The sequence below is a fragment of the Myodes glareolus genome, chromosome 16, assembly GCF_982192425.1.
Source record: "Myodes glareolus chromosome 16, mMyoGla1.1, whole genome shotgun sequence".
Classification (NCBI taxonomy): Eukaryota; Metazoa; Chordata; class Mammalia; order Rodentia; family Cricetidae; genus Myodes; species Myodes glareolus.
The window spans coordinates 30,574,564-30,596,620 of record NC_142041.1 but is presented as its reverse complement, the minus strand read 5'-3'; the positions used below and the strand labels follow the sequence as shown (position 1 = coordinate 30,596,620).

The following is a 22,057-nucleotide window of genomic DNA, read 5'->3' as shown; positions in this document are numbered from 1 at the left end:
CCGCCAACATGGTAGGCAAGCACATTTTAAAGGTGAGACCAGAGGAACCAATGCTGGAAGAGGCGAACACTGTCTCGTAGTACCCAGCAAGAGCAGCAGTGATTGGACTTTTGCAGTTCTTCAAGGTTCATAAGGGGTTAAAAAAGAGGAAAGGCCACAGGGTACTTTACAACCTAAGGGTGGAGAAAAGCCCTGAGGTCATCTGTCACACTAGTGTGTGTGTGTGTGGGTGGATTAAAATAAGAGCCAGACACTCTCAAAAAAACCCTTTTTCCAAACTGCGTACCCAGGATCCCTCTCCGAAGTCACCTACTAAGCTTGTCACTTCTATTAATCCAGAAGAGGTTCCAGATCCGCTCTGCGCCACGTGCGCCAGGGCGTCACCAAGCGCAAGAGGCGGGCCCAGTCGACCGCCCAAGGTGTCTTGGGAATTGTAGTTTTTTTCCTGCCTTGTGAAAGTGAATTCACACTTTTCCCCTGCAAGTATCATCTCTTTTGCTTAATTCAATAAGATAAAATATGCACCATAATTTTTTTTCACCTGAGATACTTTCCGGAGGAAAGCATGAAGAAAAAGGAACAGAATCAAACTTAAAGTTTACAGGCGGAGCACACACTAGCCTCTACGCATGCGCTCAGAGGACTCGCGGGTTGGGCGGAAGGACAGCTTCCCAGAGCTGTGTTTTCCCCGGAAGTGCCTCCTCACTTCTTGAGTCCGCGCGAAAGCGGCTTCTTTACCTCATTTGTCCTCGCCCCTCCCCGTTCCTCTACGTGTTTCGGTTCCTGGTTGGTGCTTCCTGGTCGCAGCCGCAGCAGTGAGTATGTGTGTGACGGACCCCGAGCGGTCCGCGACCGGGTACCCCTTGGTACCCCTCCGCCTCTCCCGCGGGGCTGCGGAACTAACGTGTGCCCGTCTCTGGCCCTCGCCTCCCGGTCCTTGGTGGCGCGGCGCTGTGCGGCTAATGGCCTCTCAGCTGCGCGCTGATCCACGCGGCTCAGCGGTCGAGCTGGGCTTTCGCGGCTCCCTGATCCGAGACCCGGACTCGGGAAAGGCAGGGCGGCGATGGCCTTGACGGGAATTTCTTCTCTCTCTACTTTATCCCCCGCCGCTTCCCTGGTTCCCCTGTCCTGGGGAAGAGGGTCACTCCGAAAGCGTGGCGGCCTGGCGCTCAAGGGTGCGTCCGCTCCGGGGCCACTTTAAGCTTGTGCTGTCAAGTAGGCGCCGCAGGAGTGGACCCCAGAGAATCTGAGAACTGTGCTCCGTTCCTTCTATAGAACCCATAGAGTCAGAGTGTCTAACATAACTCTTTACCCCTCACACCCCAACAGCAGGCAGTTGGAGTCAACTTTAGGCAAGAGCTGCCTGACACTGGGAGCTCCGCGGTGGGGAGTTGGCAGGCCTGAGTTCCAGCCGTCACTGTGGTGCTGACGCTCAAAATACCCTTAGGCCAGAGTGTGATTTCAGGGTTGAATGTAGAAAAATTCCAGAGCCCTTTAACCCATTTTCTCTGAGCCTGGTTTCCCCAAGTCTAAAACCATCCTTAATTTAATGACTAGGCTCCTTTAAAAACCTCTTGATTTCGTTTTGAACAGTTCAACCTTAAATCGAATCGTGTCTATTTAAGACAGTGGTATGTTTTGAGGACAGTTTAGTATTGCCGTTCAAGGCGTCCAGAGGATGGGGAATGAACTGAGGGAAAATTGGAAGTGAAAATTGTATGGTAGCTATAAGGTTACCAGTGCATGGGAAAAGGACAACAGCTAATAGGGAAAGGCATTGTTTCGAGATAGGGGCCCAAGAGTAGTAGGATGTAAACCTAAGTAAATTGAGCCTGCTTTTCTTCTATGGAGACTTGGCTGTTCTTTGATGTGGTGTATTGGAATTCTTTACCTCTTTTGATTGAAAGTTGTAATAACATTTGAAAAATGGACAGAAATTTTAGCTCTTGGACTTGATTTTCTTTATTTTGTCATTGTCAGTAGCACACTTAGACTCTTGTCAGCCTAAGTTGGGTACCCAGCTTCAGGTGGCTTAGCGTGCCCATGATCCTGGATACCATCCCCAGCACCAGTAAATGAATAAAACCAAATTATGACTCTAAGTTTACTTGAGATGATCTGTGATATTCAGAAGGAAGATGTAAGCTTTGTAAGGAAATGACCAGTAGATAAACTTCTAAGGAGAAATAGTGGCTTTAAATTCTGAAAACGTAACTTTTGTTAATCACTGAATCTACTTCCTTTCTTTATTACAGTGAGTGGTTTAATGTCATTTCTTTAGATAAATTTCATTCCCACTTTTGGTATTTCAGATTTTAAAATATGGCCAGTCTTCCATAGTCACTATATTTTGATAAAGTCTTTTGTTTATTTACTTTTTGGGAATGAGCTGTAGAGGGTTGAGACAGAATCTCTTGTAGCCCAAGCTAACTTAGAATTTGGTAAATAGCCAAGACTTGCCTTGACATCCTGACCTTTCTGCCTCCATCTCCCAAATGCTAGGATTACTTTGTGTCCCTGTCCACCAACACACAGGACTTTGATAAAGTTTTCTGAGTGCTAGTTTAGGAGGGTCTTAGATAGTACATTTATAAGTTTAAATGTCTACTCCTAATCAAAATGTCTGTTTCAAGTGTTATTCCTGAAAGCAGTAAGTGGATATGTCAGATAAATTTAGGTGTTAGACCAGTGCACATATAGCAATATTTATTTGAATTTGTTTATTTTAAATTTTGTATTTTAAAATCTTAGTGATGCTTGGCTTAGAATCAGGAACATGTGAATCATCTTAGCTGTGTTCTTAACTGTCCAGCCTTGGGTAGGTCTCATTATGTCCTAGGATGTCCTGTTTCTTTCATATGTATATAAAAGGGGCTGTGTTAACTAATCCAACAGATACCTTCTAGATTTGAATGTTTGCCATAAACATGCTGTGTTACTAGTTAAGTATGTGTGGGAATCATAATGAACAAAAGCTACGAAAACCTAAATCAAGGGATATGTGTGTGTACATATGTCTATATACATTATACTCATCTCTGAGTAGACTTTAAAAATTTAAGTGAATTGATTGTAATTAAAGTTGTAGCAAACCAAAACAGCTTGAGGCAAACCTTCACCCTGGCATCCATGAGCTATATAAATTGAAGAGAGCATGTTATGCCAGAACACAATTTTCAAGTACAGAAGATACAAAATCCTCTTAACAGCCATAGGGGCTAAATTGTTAAATTCATTTTTCTACATTTCATGGAAAGAGATAAATCCTTAGACCCAAAGAAGTCAGTTTTTATTATGGCTCTGTAGTTTATTTTTGGCATACATTCACAGGTGTGCCTATGGCTCTATTCTTAATCCCTTTCCTTTGGGATGGCTCCAAGAGTAGTACAGATTTGTAACTCTGTAATTTAGCTCTTTAATTTTTTCTGTGCTGCCCTGGAATTAGGTTTTATCTTAAGTCCACACTGGATCCTCAGGATGGATCCACAGAGGATTTTGAAAGAAGCATAATTCCTTTGACTTCTTTTAGAATTAATTTACCTATTAAATAAAAAGGAAAGAATTCATCTTTCATTTGAATTCCTCTGAGGCTAACATTTCAATATAAACCGATAAATGTCATAAGCATTATTATTTAGACAACCACATTCAACTTGTGTGACAATAACAGCATAGCAACCTGAAAGACTACAAGGAGGGAACTGTATACTGTATCCTTTAAAAGAAAAAGAGTATTAATTTTGTTTTGTTTTTTTCTCTCTCTCTCTTTTTAAATAGGGTCTCACAGATCAAACTTTCCTTAGAATTTGCTTTGTAGCTAAGGATGACCTTGAATTTCTTAGTCTTTTGCTTCCTTCTGGAAGTGCTGGAATTACACCAAAAATGAGTTCTTTATTTCTGGAAAACAACACCCAAACTAACTTGAGTGTAGTGCATTTTTTTGCCTCTTAGATTCTTGGAGTCTGCTAGTTCTCCTAGAGAAGCAGACACAACACCTGATGTTCTGGCAGAGATTCAAACCTATGAAAACAGCCACTCTCTTAATTGTATCTGCGGAGCTAAAGGTGCAAGGAAGAATAAGTTGGCAGTGTTACTTTCTTCAAGGGTGCTCCCGGTTTTTAGACAAGTGTGTTCTATTTTCCCCAGAGCTAGTATTTTGATCAACATTTTATTGGTAGATAATTGAAACATCTACTGTGTAGATTTTGTGTTGTTGTTTTTTCCAGGCAGGCTTTCTCTGTGTAACAGTGCTGGCTGTCCTGGAACTTGCTTTGTGGAGCAGGCTGGCCTGGAATTCTCAGAGATATGCCTGCCTCTGCCTCTCCAGTGCTTAAAAGTCATGCCCCACCACTGCCCATTTATCATGTAGATTGTTGGCTGATGCTTTGGAATGGTTAAAGACAACTAAGAAGTCATCCTGTCACAATTTCTATATTCTTGGTATGTGTTAGACTTTTTTTTGAGTCAAAAGAACAAGGGCTTAACGATAGAATTCATGCTTTCAAATATTTATAAACATCTCTAAATTCTAGCTGCTCTGCTTGGCTATTGTGTCCTATTGTTTAACAAAGTATACAAGGTCCCTGTCCTCCTGGGATTTGTGATTTGTACTTCTGGGACATTTACATTGAATAAATAATTAGAAATGTGAATATTTTATAAAATACTATGGAAGCCTCTGAAGTAGGGCATTTAATTCCTTTGGTGAGAAGACCTGTTAAAGCAGAGTTGAAAGATACACAGGATTTTATATATGTACAGCAGGAAATTTTTTTTAGACATATTCCGAAAGCTATGAATTTTTTTTTATCTCAATTTTAGGTATTTCCAAAATTTGTGTTTCAAATGCATTTTTATAATCAATATGGGAATACGTATGTTATCAAAGTTTTTTTTTTATACATTCTTTTGGCCAAAGAGGTGAAGTTCATAGGATTGATATTATCATTATTGTTAGTAGTGATAGTACTTTCAACATTGGGGATCAAACCTAGTGTTATTTCACATACTAAGCTTGCGGTTTACTGTTGAGCTACACTCATCTGTTTTTAAGTTGAGAATAAATACACTTGTAGTAGATGTGAAAAGGGTGCCCTGTTGTGACGTTTAGTATGTTTAGTCATACTTGTAGTAATATCCTTGTTGAGAAATTATACCTGGAAAGAGGCGATACAGAGTTAAAGGATAGAGTGAAGACAGGTGGTTCTGTTCTGCCATGCTTATTGTTCTCTTACAGCATGATAAATAAACTTAGCTATTTCCTTGTAAAAAAAATTTTGTCAGGTAGTTGTAACATAAGTCATTAATCCCAGACTCAGGAGACACAGGCAGGTGGATCTCTTGAGTTTGAGGCCAACCTAGTCTTCAGAATGAGTTCCAGGACAGCCAGGGCTACACAGAGAAACCCTGTCTCAGAAAAAAAGAAAAAGAAAGAAAAGTTAATAGAGCACTTTAATTCCATCCCTCAGGTAGGAGGATCACTTTAAGACACCATTTAAAAAAAGAAGGAAAAAGAGAAGAACGAAAAGGACATTCCAAGGTGAATGGACTAGGAAGAGAGACTTTTTAGGAGTCTTAACTTTTTTTTTCTTTCTTGTTTTGGTTTTTTTGAGACAGGATATTTTTCTGTAGCCTTGACTGTCCTAGAACTCACTCTGTAGACCAGGCTGGCCTATAACTCACAGAGATCCGCCTGCCTCCGCCCTAGTGCTGGGATTAAAGGTGTGCACCACCACCACCCAACTTGAGAGGTCTGAATGTCATTCTAGTACAGAGGTTCTCAACCTGTGCATTGTGTTTCCTTTGGGGACTAAAACAACCCTTTCACGGGTCACGTATCAGATATTTATAAGATGATTTATAACAGTAGCAAAATTACAGTTATGAAGTAGCAGGGAAATGGTTGGGGGTTGCCACAACACGAAGAAAAGGGTTGCAGCATTAGGAAGGTTGACGACCACCCTTCTAGAGGATAACAGGATTTATAAACATGGAAAAGTGATAGTCTTAGGAAAAATAAAAACATTTTAATATGCTGGGAAAAAGTGGTGGTCTTCAAAGTCAGCTCTAGGGCGATAGGAACTAACTAAACAAGGTCGTAGCTTTTAAGTGCCTTCTGGTATGACTTTCTCTCTTACAGCATTACGGCGACTAATTTTCCATAATGTTTGGCGGCTATGAGACTATAGAAGCATATGAAGATGATCTTTATCGTGACGATTCATCTAGTGAGCTGAGTGTCGATAGTGAGGTGGAATTTCAGCTGTACAGCCAAGTTCATTATGCCCAGAGCCTGCATAATGCCGACAAGGAAAAAGGGTATAAGGAAAAGAACTGTGAGAATTCTGAAATAGCAGGAATTCAACCAAACCAGAAGAACTTAATTGTTCTTCCAGATAGTGAAGTCATCCAGTTATCAGATACGTCGGAGGCCATCACATTATCTGATGAAGATAGTATTTATAGATGTGAAAGAAAAAATATTAAAGTCCAAGCACAAGAAAAGAGCCAAAGTCCTGCTTCTCCTCATTCTAATACATTGGCTAAGAAACACAAGAGGGATAATGAAAAGCCTGAACTTGAGAGATCAAGTGTGATCCGAGAGGTCATGATCATAGAGGTCAGTTCTAATGAGGAGGAAGAAAGTACCATTTCAGAGAATGAAAATGTGGAGAGCTGGATGCTACTGGGCTATGAGGAAGATGATAAAGACAACGACATCCTTCTCAATCTTGTGGGATGTGAAAACACTGGTGCTGAAGGTTAGTATCATACTGACTATTTTGAAAAGTACTACCATCTTTATTAAAGGCGGACTGCTTTTCCTAGATAAAAGACCAGTAGGGTCTGATCCATTTCTTTCTCTTTTTTTTTTAAGATTTATTTATTCATGTATTTTATGTATATGAGTACTGTCTTCATGCACACCAGAAGAATCTGATCCCATTATAGGTGATCATGAGTCACCATGTGGTTGCTGGGAACTGAACCCAGGTCCTCTGGAAGAACAGTCAAGTGCTCTTAACTGCTGAGCCATCTCTCCAGCCCTGGGTCTGATCCATTTTATTTCTTACTTTTTGGTCTTGTTTCTCATGAGATTCTCCTACCAGAGGCTACTCTAGTAGTGCTTTGTTCAAACATGATAAAGAATCTGTTAGAGTATCAAGGAAGCTGCTTGAACTGTAAGCAAGTTCATAGCATTTCTTCATGTTTGACTCAAGTCATTCTTGACCAAAATTTTAGTTCTTTTCTGTTGACACAGATGAGTACTCCATCTACTTGCTTTGTGTTCTTATTTGGCCAACTCTGTTGGAACTGCCTCTTCTGTGGTTTGCCTCTCCAGGAGTTAGCCAGATAACAAGTCCTGAAATGCCTAGTACTAGGATTAGCATGTCAGGAACTCCAGATCCAGTAAGACAGGAGGTAGCATAGTAGATAGTAGGAGAAAATGCAAATTTGAAGCACCACGTTCTTGAAGGTGAAAGTTGTGGTGTTTTTGCTTCCTTTGTCACGTGTAGTCATTTGACTTAAAAGTTCCCTTCATTTTCCTTCCTTTGTGCCTAAAGGTAAGTCTCTTATAGTCGATTTCTAAAAGTTTTATAATCTGCCCTGCATGTTAGTAGTCTTGAGATGTTCTGTGACTCAGAGTATTTGGCTAGTGTTTCAAGATTTAGTGCCTCCCTACTATTTTCTGAAAAGATGATGACATTCAATATGGATCATGATTGGGTCCCCAAGAAGTGTCAGACTTTTTTTCTTTTTATTTTTTAAGGAATTAGTTAGGCTTCCAAGCTGTAAAATTTCTTAACTATTCAACCTTTTGTTGGGAAGTTGACTTGTATAGTACTTATAAAATAGGGGCTGAGGATATAGCTTATTTATTATGGTGCTCATCTATCATGTGTCAAGGCCTAGGTTTGATCTCCAATACCATGTAAACCAGTTGTGGTGATATACATCTGTAGTCCAAGGCCAGTCTCAAATACAAGAGACCCTGTCTTAAAAAAAAAAAAAAAAAAGAAGACAGGTGGCCAGTAGTTTGAATCTCAGAATTTGAGAGCAAGAATAATAAAAAGAAAGGATAGTAGTTAAAGAACAGAATCAAATGAGGTTCTGTCTGAACACGGGAGAAATAATAACGTTTTTCCATAGAAGAGGAGAAACTTTTAGAGACTAAACCTGTTTCTTAGCTCCGGGAGGTTTTGTAAGATGTGATTGGCTGTTATATGTTATTAAAACTGAACTGCTAAGTCTTTTAATATTTCTAGAGGTAGAGGAGAAAGGTATATGATTTTCTTGGGACAGTACTGTGACTTGGGAATAGAGAAATTGGAGTGGACAGTATGGGATTGTGAGTGCTGTGGGGAATGCTCTCTGGTAGTCATCCTGGTGGTTGAAAGATGCCATTCCTTTAAAGCCGCCGATGGAGTCCTCTATGACTGTACTTGGAGTTTTTGTATCTGGTAATTGAGAAAAATATGTATTGGTAAACAGCTGCTGATATTCTCTTACAAAACTTAGTGTTTTCTAGTCACAACACTGTACATTGGTTAATGCACATATGTGGAAGATAATCTTTATATACTGTATGTCTCGGTACCCAAGCTGTAATTAATTGTGTAACTCTCTAGGAATCTGACACTCAGAGATTGGAATTCTTTACGCTAGCACATCAACAGTAAAAGAATAAAAATATTGCGTAGAAATAATGTTCAGGCTGGGAGGTGATGGTTAACACCTTTAATCCTAGCACTCGGGAGGCAGAGACAAGCAGATCTCTGTGAGTTCAAGGGTAGTCTGGTTTATAAGAGCTAGTTCCAGGACAACTAGGGCTGTTACTCAGAGAAACGCTGTTTCGAAAAACAAAACTAAACAAAACAAGAAAACAGTAGTAGTGTTCAATCAATTTAAAAAATATGAACTTGTGAACTCACTTTGAAGGATTCCTTCTTTTTGGGGGGCAGGGGTTGGTCTAAAATGACAGAAACCCAATGATCATCTCCGTAACTAGTTTCTTGTTGTCAGATTCCTGTGTATTTCTTGCTGAGTATTTTGATTTGGTGCCTTATGTTATTTTAGCTTTAAGATACTGAAGAGAAAGTTTATTTTTATTTTGTACCAGGTCTCTGCTGGTTTAAGGATCTGCAGAGATGGTGAAGCTAAAGGGACTGTATAGATAATTTGTAAAAACATGAAGTAGGCATTGACTTTATGGAAGAACTTGAAACTGGGTAAGGGTGGCCCTGAGAAAGAGGAGAAATTGCTAACGATACGGACCTAAAGAGGAAGTAGCTTAATGGTGGAAGATGGACACGATGTGGCACTGGAGTTAGGAGTATAGTGTGGGGGCAGGGTTACCTTTCTCCTTTTGGATGATGAGGGAACCCAGTTAGAGAGAAGGTGTCTATAAGAGGGCATTAATAAAGTCAGGTTGTTGTTTAAAAAGGTTTAATAGAGGAGGATGTTTATTTATTTGTAAATTTTTACTTTTAAAAATTACATTTTTAGTTTTCTCTCTGTGTGTTTATGCATGCATGTTGTGCATACATAAGTCTGGGCATGTGAATGCCATGGCAATCTTGTGGAGACCAGAGGACAACTTACAAGAGTTAGTTCTCTCCTTCCCCCTGTGGGTCCTGGGAATCTAGCACACTTTGCAGAGTGATTGCTCACTGAGCTGCCTCACCAGCCATCATTCAGTAAATTTGTGTAAGTGTTGGGGCATGGAAAGTAAAGGTGGTGCTACTAGAACTAACTGTAGATTCTGAGAACCCTGAGAAAAAGGAATGAGTAAAATACAGAATGACATGAGTACATGGAAGTGCACTTACTTTAAACGAGAGAGACAAATTGTTTATTTAACAGATATAATAAGCTGAGTAGTTTTGTAGAAATCTGAGCATTGGAATTAAGTCTCTCAAAATTCTAATAATAGATATTGTTGAAATTTTGTGTTCTATAGACAAATACAGTTAGTGAATTTGAACTAGTCCATAAGTATGGAAGACTATATAAATGCATATACTTAGTATTTTTCCTCTAGATATAATTTCACAGATAGTTCATAGTTGCCATAGTTTTTTTTTTTTTTTTTTTTAGCAATCTCAGTATACATTTCTTTCTTTCATCAATAACTACATTTTTGTCCAAAGGAAGGGCTTTTACAAAATTTTCTCTTTAGCATGTTACAGTTGCCAGCATCACTATTCTTAAACTTTAGGGCTGCTGTTAAATAAAATTAGGGAGATGTAACATAAGCTCTGTGATGTCATGATAGCTGATCTGAGAACTGGAAGGGCTACTGAGTGACTGGGAGGCAGGTAACTTGCAGCACAGAAAAGCTGGACAAACAGATGATTCTTACCAGCAAATAGAGAAGGATTGTGCAAGATGCTGCCAAACTGTTCAGAATGGCATACAGTTTGAAACTTAATGCAATGGTTATTCCTGGAATTTTCCATTTGATATTTTTGTAGATTGTATTTGACCATGTGTAACACCCTGTGGAGACCAAAGGATGTCTGCTATTGGGAGAGAAGATGCACGAGAAGAAACAAGCATGTTTTCATTGGTGTAGTGAATGTCAAGCATTGTTTGCATAAGACCACTAAAGAACAGAGACAATAAATCCTTTGGGGATTATTTTTCTTGGATAGAAAACGACATTTAACTGTAGGAATAATGGTTAATTTTTCCTTGTAGGTTTTTATTATGGATAAAATGTTGTAATGGATTCCATTGTCCTGTAAACCAGCTTTAACATTCATAGTTAAATATGAATAGATCTTTGAACTTCAGACTGATCTGGTTTTTTTTGTTTTGTTTTTTACCTATAAGTCCATGGTTCTGCCATTGTTTTGAAAGAAAACATAGACGTAATTCCATTTCATTCATACATACAGTATGTGTTTCACTCAGTGAAACTTTCTGAAAGGTAAAAGTTCTTTTTAAATTAATCATTTTCACACCCAAACAACTTGCCAATAACTGCTTGTCGTCAAATCATCAATCAGATTTCACAAACTACGGTTTTTTTCCCCTTAGAGTTAATTTTAATCCTAGATGATTTGTATGTTACAGTTTTTAGCTGATTGTAATTTATAGCTCATCTTGATCTTCTCTACTTTCTCTTTGTAATGTAGTTATATCATTTGAACTATTTTCCCTTTAGAATTTCCTATCTGCATTTTTGTTTTATTTAATGTATCTTACTATCTTGCCTATTGTGACTTATTATCCCTTTACTTCCCTTATTACCTTCATACATAGGCTCTTCTGTTTCATTTTATTTTAATATATTTATTTTACATATTTTAAAAATACATATTTTTATATTATAGTATAATTAACATTATTTCTCCTCTTTTTCCCTCCTTTAAACCCTCCCATGTTACTTACCACTTGCTCTCTTTCAAATTTGCACCTTCTTTTTCCTTAATATGTGTGTGTGTGTGTGTGTGTGTGTGTGTGTTGGTATCCCTAAATATATAAATACAGTTTGCTTAGTCCATATAATGTTACTTATATGTATGTTTTCGGGGTGACCATTGGACAACCAAGAGGTGTGGTCTTCCCTGTGGAAGGCTAGTTCTCCCACTCTTAGCGTTCCTTAGTTGCCTGTAGTTTAGTTAAGTTCTTAGTCCTTTGTTAAGGTTGAGGCCTCATGGCCACCTCACCTTGCCACCCCACTCCTCCACTTCAGTGTTTTCCTTCTTCAGCTTATGTGTAGGCAGTCTTGTTGAAGAGACTTCATGAGTGAATGTAGCTTCTGACATTTCTAGGAGAGACAGTCTCACAGTAAATTTCCTAATCCTCTGGCTCTTACAATCTTTTCACCTCTCCTTCCAAAGATCTCTAAGCTTTAGGTACAGGAGCCATGTTAAAGATGTATCCATTGGGATCCTCTCCACAACTCTGTATTTTCATTATTGTGGTTTTCTGTAATGGTCTCTATCTGTTGTAAAAGATGTTTCCTTGATGAGGGGTACGAACTACATTTGTTTGTGGGTATAAGGATAACTTATGTAAAGTGTAGCTAGATTGTGCTAGATAAGATTAGCTTTTCAAAATTTAACTTTGTCTTATATAAATTTTTTTTAGTTTTCAAATTCAAAACCTATTCAGATGACTATTTTTTAAGTCTCCATCCTGTTGCTGTTCTTGCTCTTATGGATGCAGATTAAGAAAAAAACAATGCTTTGTCCTTATGTTAAAACAAAAACAAACAAACAAACAAACAAAAATACACACACACATCATGATGTTTTTTCTCTTTCCCTTTGTTAAATAATTAGGACACACTATGACACTATACTACCTTTTTTCTTCTTTTAATAATATATACTGAAATTGAATTTTTTTTGAAATTGAATTTCTATTGCCGTGTAAAGATGTTTCTCATAGGACTGAATTATTTTTGTGTCACTTATGGCACACAATGATTATTGTTTTTCTGAATATAGGTAAAGAATAACTTCAGATAGTCAGTAAATATTAGTAAACTTGTTGCACTATTAAAGTGAATTTTAAACAGTGAATAATTGTGCAATTCCAACTGAAAAAGCATGGTTTAGTTCCATTCTTTATGTTAATGCCCTTTTCTCATTTCATAATTTTGAAGGATTTAACAAAAATTTTAAAGGTCCAGGATTTAGAAAATACCCTTTGGAGAATGAACAATATGGCCTTTTAAAGTTTGAAGCCATATTAGTTTCTGATTTGTGACTGTCTGTGATTGTCTAGAAGTTCTGTATTAATTCTTAGTATGTCCAGTTTGACCCATGTAGTGGACACAAAAGAAAGTCCCAAGTGAGTTTAAATGCAAAGGATGTCTGCCTTTGCCACTAGTGTTTTTGTTTTTCCATAATTATTTGAAGTTGAAATGAAGTCATGGCTCAGTTAATGTGAAATTGCGGATTTTGAAACTGAGTTACATTTATGGCTTTGAAAACTTAGGGTAATAAGTATTTTATTTTTGTCTCAGATTTGACTTTCCCCTCCAACATATCCTCATAACTTTAGTTGTAATTTCAGAAGGTGAATTCATGCAGAGCCCTTGCTGAGTTCCTGGAACTTTATAGGCTCTCAACCAAGGCTTGGAACTGAAAAGAATTGAGTAGAATGGGTAGCTATTTAAATTTCAGTTTTCCTTCTTTTGCCTTTTTTTATTTATACCTTGATCATTTTGTACATTTATACGGTGTATCTTGATCATATCTACTACCAGCCTCATTTCCCTGCTACATATCTGCCTAGAGTTCCTCTCCCATCTTCATGTCCTCCTCTTTAGTTTTTCAGATACTTGCATTATTTGATTTGATTTGGGCCTTTACATATGCGGTTTTTCTTCTTGGATCAGTCTCTGCCTTGTCTGACTGATGCCTCTTTACCCTTCAGGTGTCAGTTTAAAGTTTACTGAATGAAGGACTGCTTCTAGTTTCTTAGTATTAGATGTCAAGAGTCTACACAGTTGACTAACTGTGCTTGAGGTAGCTTATACAAAAAGCCCAAGTAGTTCTTGTCTCTAATATAGTACTTTCTTTAGATATATATTTTATTTGAGTTGGTGACATTTTGTAATCTACTAGCTTATGAGACAGTCTTAAATCTTAAAAAGAAACAAACCACTGTGCAAGCAATTTATTTATTAAGATATTGGGATTCAAGAGTTATCACATAGGGGCTGGAGAGATGGCTCAGTGGTTAAGAGCATTGCCTGCTCTTCCAAAGGTCCCGAGTTCAATTCCCAGTAACCACATGGTGGCTCACAACCATCTGTAATGAGGTCTGGTGCCCTCTTCTGGCCTGCAGACATACACACAGACAGAATATTGTATACTAAATAAATAAATATTTAAAAAAAAAGAGTTATCACATAGTCCCTGCCTTAGAAGCTTTAAAATGCTTGATAATAGAGAAAACTCATTGATGTATTTAAATACATTTCTAGAAGAACAAGAGATGTTTATTTAAGAGGCTTCTCAGGTCCATATAGATGACTTGATAATTTAGAGCTCTTGTTGTTATTGCCTGAGTTCTGTTTCCAGAGTTTTCATGTTGGTTTATAGCCATCTGTAGCTCAAGTTTCAGGGAGTTCAAAGCCCTGCCCTGACTTCTGTGGGCACCAGGCATTCATATGGTGTACATGCATATATATGAAAGTGAAATATGCATACATATAAAGCAAATTTAAAAAAATTTAAAAAATAAAAAAAAACCTCTGTAAAGTACTTGCAATGCAAGCATGAGGACATAATTTTGTTCTCCAGTACCTGAGTAAAAAGCCTGGCATGATTGCATGTACTTACAATTCTAACACTGGGAAAGCAAAGACAGACAGATCGCTTGAGCTTGCTGGCCAGATAGCTTAGCCTAATTGACAAGCACCAGATCCCAACAGGAGACTCTGTCTCAAAAAACAGTACAGTCAGTTCCTGAAGAACAACTCCCAAGGTTGATCTCTGGTCTTCATGCATGTGCACACATACACTTGCCTATCACACATGTACACCTGCGCATAAACACACACAGGGAGGCTCCAGAGGGAGAGTGGTACCTGCAAATGAAAAAGCTTGCTAGCTGGGTATTTTGCCTTCATGTATGTCTGTGTACCCTGTGTGTGCTTGGTGCTTTCAGAGACCAGAGCAGGGCATCAGATCCCCTAGAACTGGAGTTATAGAGGGTGGTAAGCCACCATGTGAGGGCTGGGAAACGAACTTGAGTCCTCTGCTTCAGTAGTTAACCAATGAGCTATCTCTCCAGACCCTTTATGCAGGGCTTTTGAAAGTAAAACATTTTAAAAAATGTAATTTTGGCTTTTTATAGGTCGTCATCTTTTTTAATAGTGTGAGCATAGTAAAAGAATCAAATTGTTCAGTTTGGAATCATCAATAAATTAAGCTTTACTTTCAGTAGTTCTTCAGATCTTTAAGGTAGTATTTTCCCTCCCTTTTTTTTCAATCACCAACTTAATTTAAGTAATTACAGTTCTCATGACTTCCTAGACCTAATTGGTTATAAAAATGAGTTGCCATTTGACATACTTCTCATGGATGTAGTTTAATATCTGTTTTACAATAAAAAAAATAGCCACATGCTAGAGCCTCAGTGACCAAGAGCATCCGGGAGTCCTCCCAGTGTGTTCAGCTTTTGTAAGCCTGGACACAATTCCTAAAGCTGCTTTGAGCTGAGTCTCTAGTTGTACATGTCACCTTCCACTTAACTGTTGTAAGGGCATCTTATTTTAAATTTACTTTCTAATTAGCATAATGACTTGAGCTGTGTTCTTCAGTTGTCATAGGAAGAGAAGAAATAAAAATGTTCAGATTCAACTTTACTTGTGAATGGGGTGAAGTTTAAAAGCCTCTATGGCTATTGTTCAGCAGACTACAAATCTTATTGGAAATCCACAAAATCCAAGGCAGCTTTGGGTTGGATTTTAATAACATTGTGGAATGTTGATATTGTGTATCATTAATTTAACTGTGATTTCGTTGTACAACCAGAAATTTTGGTATGTATTCTTTCAAAGTCACTTTATGACTTTCAGTCTAAATTCATTCCATTGCTTTAAGAAAAAAAATCTTTGTGCAATTCCAAAGAAGAGAATTAAATTTTGCGTCTGATTTTTTATAGATATACTAAATTCAATAGAAACTGCTCAGTGGAAAACTCCGTTGATATATTTATTGAACTGGTGACAGTACAGTTGCTATTTAAAATGTTACTTTATCTGTATGTTTACTTACTGCTTTGGAATGGAGAAGCATGAAATTAGTGGGCAACATTTTCATTCTTGTCAGAGGAACTTGAATCCTGATGTTTTTAGGTGCAGTGTTTAAATGTAATTTTCACATAGCTTCTTGCTATAAAAATAACCTATTGTATATAAAAATGATTTGTATAATGTTATTAAGTATAACTGATAGGCATGATATTTTTATGGTCAGGATATAAATTTTATATGAATGACAAATGTTTAGATTATGAAACCTTTTTTCAAAAGAAATACTGAACATTTGATCCTTTTTTCCATGAGAATAAAGGCAACTCAGATGATTCCTTTATAGATTTTTTTTTAAGACTTGGCTAAATTTATGTGAATTTCAAGTAATTTGTTGCTTTCTTTAATGCTCCCCTTTGGCTAATAATGAAGTGTTGATGAAAGTTTCTCATTCTAAAAAACTTCCTTTGTTTCATTGCTTATCTTTGTTTCATTATGTATTAAAGGTATTGTGAAGATTTTGATATTTTCAGTTACTTGCTTGATATCTGTTTCTTCTGCTAAGAATTAGAGATAACCATTTTAGTTGAGCAGACACCATGTGTAAGACCACATTTTCTTTTAAAAATGCACAGAGTACACAAAGGCATACCTTTGATTTTCCTTTTCATGTAAGTCTTGATCCAGTCACGTTGTCTCTGGTGTCTGGTGTAATTCTAGAGATAAAGTTTACTTTGTAGTACCCATTTGGATTCAAGGAATGGATAAAACAAATTATTTTAAGTGACTTACTCTGCTGAATGTGCAACTTTAATTTCTGGAACAAGGTCTTAACTTTAGAATTTCAGTTTTTGTCAGTTTTGAAAGTTAGTTCACTGTTTTTATTCCTATCTTTTGCGAACACATTTTAAAGGAAGACTGCAAAACTGATGGTGAAATAGTTTGTGCCATTCTTTGCTTTAAGCTAGTCATGTGCCCCCAGGTGAGAGAACAGCATTTAAGAAACTCAAGGACTATCTATTAAGGAAAGTGTTTTTTATTGGCAAGTTTCTTGAAGTGAGTAGGTCACATTCACTTTTGCTCTTTAACTATAGAACACTTGTAACAGAATTATCCACCCTAGAAATACCTACCTTTATAGAGAACTTTTCAACACCCTCTGTATTTGTAGTTAATGAGGAATTCTGAAAATCAGGAAAGTTTGGTCATGACTGATAAATGAGTTTGCTAAAGTCATACAAGTGCTTTAAAAAAAATGAGGTGAGAAATTCATTTAACTGAAGGAAGGTGGTTTCTGAAGAGTTGTGGAACTACATTAACCCTGAGAGTTAGTCTTTACATTGCACTAGCTATTCTTATGTGTTAAATGTCTGCTTTAAGCATAATGAATTTTTGTCAGTGACTTTTAGAAATAATACTTTATACATTTAAGGAGAATTTTCATTTCCAATAAAATTTCCTTGTTACAATAAGAACTTGAGTGATTTCTTCAGTTCCATACAGGCACGTATTTTGATCATTCTGTTGTCTATTCCTGTTCATTCTATTTGCTTTAAATGTGACACAGACTTTTGTGGTGAATATATCTAACTTAAATATTGTGTGTTTCAGTATTGCCTAATAATCATTTAAACCTGATATCATGGATGTCAACTATTTGAAGAAGTTTACAATATCTAGTTTAAATGTTTCTGAGTCTTTAAGTTCTTAGTAAAAATTCACCAGGTAGTAACTTGTAAAATTTTTGGATTAATACCATGAGTCTTTTTGGTTATTTGTGCTTAAAATTTTCTGTTTGAAATATTTACATTTGGAAAATCATTATGATTGTCAGGTTTAACAAAAGGAGTGTAATGGTCAAACCACAAATCATCTCATATTAAACGGTGTTGGTTAGTTAAACTGACTCTGTAATAAGGTTCTGTGTGAGCAGAGGCCCTGTGCTTGGCTGTGATGTCATGCCACCACTTAGGGAGCAGGAGCAGCAGAGGCTTTATTTTATTAGGTGTTTTTATTCCTTTGATTATTTAACCTAGAAGATCATAGGTTTGTGTGCAAGCTTCTGAAGGAATATTAAGCAATGAGAATCCTTTCTCTTCCTTTACATATGCCACATGCATGTGTGTATCTTAGCTAAAAAGGGAAAACTTAATCTTCTTTTGAATCTTGGTAGTTATTCTTGGAAAAATTGATTAAACCAGTAAAGTTTGTTTAGGAATCTAAAAAGATCTCTAGTACGGTACCTGCAGCCTCAGCAGTCTCTCTGTGCAGATTCCCTGCCTTTTGTCCCGCTTGCTCATTTAAATTTCCCATGGCTTTGGGTTGCAGACTTGGTTTTCTGCAAGAGTGCCCATGCTTATTTGGTCATATATTCTGAGTGACTTTTCTACTTTTTCTTTCTTCTTATTTTGTTGATTGCTGAGAGGACAGGGATTTTTTTTTTTTAATTCCAAAGTTGTTTCTTTGTTAGAATTTCTATTTTCCTCAGCCCTTCTTTTTCTATGTTGTTTTGTTGTACAGATTGGAAAGAATTATGGTGTGATACTTAGATCCATGGGGAACTAGCAGAGAAAACCTCATTTTGTTCATGGTTTTGTTTTTTTAATAACAGTAACAATTTAATTCCTGAACTATTGAGAAGTTTAAAATGTTAGCTTTATGAATGAAATTGATGGAAAGTTATTAATCCTGAAAATTTCTATTCATGCTCATTTTATTGTTAGAATGAAATAATTATTTGTTGTTGAATCATTTTAATAGTAAAAATACTAATTGTCAGTAAGGAATACTAGTGTGGAAATTTCAGTTTAAATACTGTATACTAAAATACACCCTTGAAGTCAGTTGTAATCACATATATGATTTCTTCTTATATTGAAAATTCGTTGTCTACACGTATAAATAGACATTTGGATGTGCATTTACTTTATCAGTGATACCTTGACCTTTTTATAAATTTGCCATTTTAAAGAATGCTGCTTATTTCCACTCAAAGGTGATTAATTTTGTTTTATGAAATAACAGCTTTTTGCTGCCGAATGCTTAGTACTTGGAGAACTGTGGTGTGGCAGGTTAAATATCAAATAATAATTGTGTAAGTGAAAAATAAGAGAATCTAGTCCCAACAGTTTTACAAAATGGTTTTCTAATACATGGCATAATACAGTATTGTATATTATTCTAATATATAATAAATAAAAGCTCCTTTGCCATTTAAAGGTTGTAATAATTTTCTGATTTAGCCCAGGAAAAATGGTGTTAACTTTCAGTTAACAGCCTGAAAAACACTTTCTGGTGATGGTAAATAGAAGGAAGGGGAGATGCATTGTCATAATTTATCATTTTGGAATTTTTAATGTAGGTGATTTACATTATGACAACTAGCTATCTAGTCATTTTTCTGAATATGGATCCTGAAGGAATGGCCATCATTCTTTCTGTGTCGAATGTTTTTTTTTTTAATTTGATAATTTTAGCATCTTAAATTACGGAATTCATGATTGCCAAGAAACAGCATTTTTATGTGTTATTTTACTATTCTATATTTATCATTTCTCACATTCAATATTTTGATTTTACACTAATATTTTGATTTATATGAAATTAATTCTCAAGAAACAATTTCTTTTAAAATTAGTTAATTTCAAAACAAGGAAATGTATCCTAATATCTAATTAGTTGTTGATTATTCTAAATAAAATAGTCATTTGAATTTTTACTCTTTGATCATAGTCTTCATTAGTTTGTAAAATTATTCCCAGGATTCTGAACAATATTTAAAAGATACTTTCTAGTTGATTTTTGATATTTCTATCAAATAATTTTAAAATACAGCAATTTCAAATAGTACATCAAATCAGTATATATTCTATAATATAAAAGTAATAAAACCATAAAAGTATGTAACTTTAAAAATCCATTTTCATGGCATGTGTAGCCCTCACTTGTGTGAGCCCAGCAGCACAGCACTGCAGATCCTGTGGAAGGAAGTCTACGAGGAGAGAAGCCGGGATGTTTAGTGCTGCTGAAGCCTCACAGGCAGCTGCCACACAACCTTTGTTTCTAAAGGTCATGATTGCTGTTGCCTTTTCCAGTTTTATTTGCAATTCTGTTTTGTGGCATTTCTTTTTATTTTTTTTATTTTGTGTTCTCTTTTTTTTTTTTGACAGTGGATGGGATGTTCTTTTAAAACTGAGTAGCAATATATGTGTGTGTGTGTGTGTGTGTGTGTGTGTGTGTATAGTAACTATAAAATATACTGGAAATACTTTTATTTACTGTGGTTTTTCTTCAGGCCAGAAAATGCTGTGACGGTAAGCTAATGAGTATAAAATTAATTAATTAATTAATGAGTGCTTTGGAAACTGATTAGCTTTGGATTTTTCTGTTCTGAGTTAGAATTGAAATCGGAGCTGTTTATGAAATAAGTCCTTCCCGTGTTTCTGTGCTCCAGGTGATTGTTGGGATTTCTGTGAAATGAGAGAAAGTAGGAGACGAGAACAGAATAAAAACTGGGAAAAAAAATCTGTCCCAAGTGATCCTATCTGACAGGTGGAAATACTGTATCCATTATAGGCTTTTAGGGAGATGGAGTGCTGAAACTCTAAAGTAGGAAAAGGGTTGACCGTGTTTGACAAGGTTTGATAGTGATAAGTATTAAAACTTTTATTCTGGTCTTTATTCTAAATCAATGTAGGCTTTTAAGAATTGACAAAAATGCCTTGAAACTTATTCCTACTATCTAATAAGTGATTGTACTTATAAAACTTATTGCTATGAAAATCTAAGTTATAAAAGGTCTATAAGAGTCTAGAAAGGGAAATGCAAAAGTTGATTTTTATGTTTTACTTTAGAAATCATCTATAATATATATTTATATGTACTATAAATATATAATTTATTTCTTAGAGTTTTAAGAATATCTTTTGGTTTTCAGCATTCAGAAAATCTTGAACTTCAGTTTTAAATATTGATATAAATTGGAGGCTTATTTTTAAATTGCAGGAATTTGAGAGAAACATACTGAATGGATGCTAGCAGTTGGCTTTTAAATTTTCTTAGTGATTACACTTTGTGAAATAGGACTACAGCCCTAGCTTTATTTTCAGGATATACATGCATAATTCGTAATATTAATACTAGAAGAAAACCTTATGAAGTATGGCAGATTGTGTCCTTGATTATTCCCTTACTAGTGAGAAAGAAAGTGAGTTGTTTGGTTTTTTTTAGTTGGGAGGTAAATTGTATTTTGGAAAAGGTTAAGATGGAAAAGCTATTTTCAGATGGGTTTGTATCTTGACACTATAAGTTCTTTGAAGACTCATGTCATGAAAGCTTATGAGAATTCAAAAAGTATATTTTCATCTAATTGACTGCTGAAAACACAATAAAAAATTTATAGTTTAATGATTGTTCTTACATGTCTTTTAGTTGATTTTGTTAACTTGGATGTCTTATGAATTTGCTTTTTAAAGTTTCATATTCAATAATGTTAATACTTGAGAATAAAATCTCATCGTTCCAATTCAACCAGGTATTTTATGAGCCTGCTATAACTACCTTAGCATTCTTTCTTGGGCAGGTGTAAGCACTGCTATATATTACAGTGTATGTGACCATTTCTAATTTGACCTGTTACTGTAAAGAAGGCTAACAAGTGTGTGTGACTAGCCCACCCCTTCTGGAGCAGTTGAAAACAGGCATCTGAAGGCTCAAAGGAATTCTTTTAACTCCTAGCAGGGCCACGGGGTCAATGTCAGATTTAGTCATGCTGTTATTTTAGCCCAGTGGTCCAGAGAGATGACTGAAAAGTGAGTCTTTTATTTCTTTTTCTGTGTGGTTATTAACAGGATTAAATGTAAGCCATTGTGTACTTAGTACCAATTAGTTTCTCATCTGAGAGGTTCATTAGGATTTTTTGTCAGCCTTGTTCTTGTAATATTTGCTTTATTGTTTGATTATTTGAAGGGCTGAATGGGCTAAAGAAAAGTTTTCTAGCATGCTTTGCTGGTCATTGAGAATTTTAATAAACAGTTTACTTTCTTGGTTTAACTCTTGATTAAAAATGGACTGAAAACTGACATGAAAATGGGAAAGTTAAAGTATTTAAATTTTCCCTTTTTTTGGCTGTTTCTCTAGTCTTCAAAAGGGATAACTTTAATATATCAAATACTATTTTAAGTTTTTAGAAATCTACTTCATATTTGTATGCATATTTCTTAAGATTATGTTCATTTTCTTGTGAATATGTAATTTGTTTATCAGGAGGCATGTATATAAAGAAACCCCAAAGTGTAAAACCCTTTCTTTTCATTTTCTATGTTTGAGCTACTAAAG

At 36.1% G+C, this 22,057-nt stretch overlaps 1 protein-coding gene across 1 annotated transcript in view; it reads left to right on the top strand.

Moving 5' to 3' along the window:
* Window positions 1-679: 679 nt before the first annotated feature.
* Window positions 680-22,057, top strand: part of Zcchc7 (zinc finger CCHC-type containing 7) — a 155,020-nt gene continuing 133,642 nt past the window's right edge. The window contains exons 1-2 of the mRNA XM_048419974.3: window positions 680-815; window positions 6,140-6,761. Coding sequence (XP_048275931.1) covers window positions 6,164-6,761 — 598 coding nt within the window. The 5' untranslated portion in view covers window positions 680-815; window positions 6,140-6,163. The remainder of the gene's footprint in view (window positions 816-6,139; window positions 6,762-22,057) is intronic.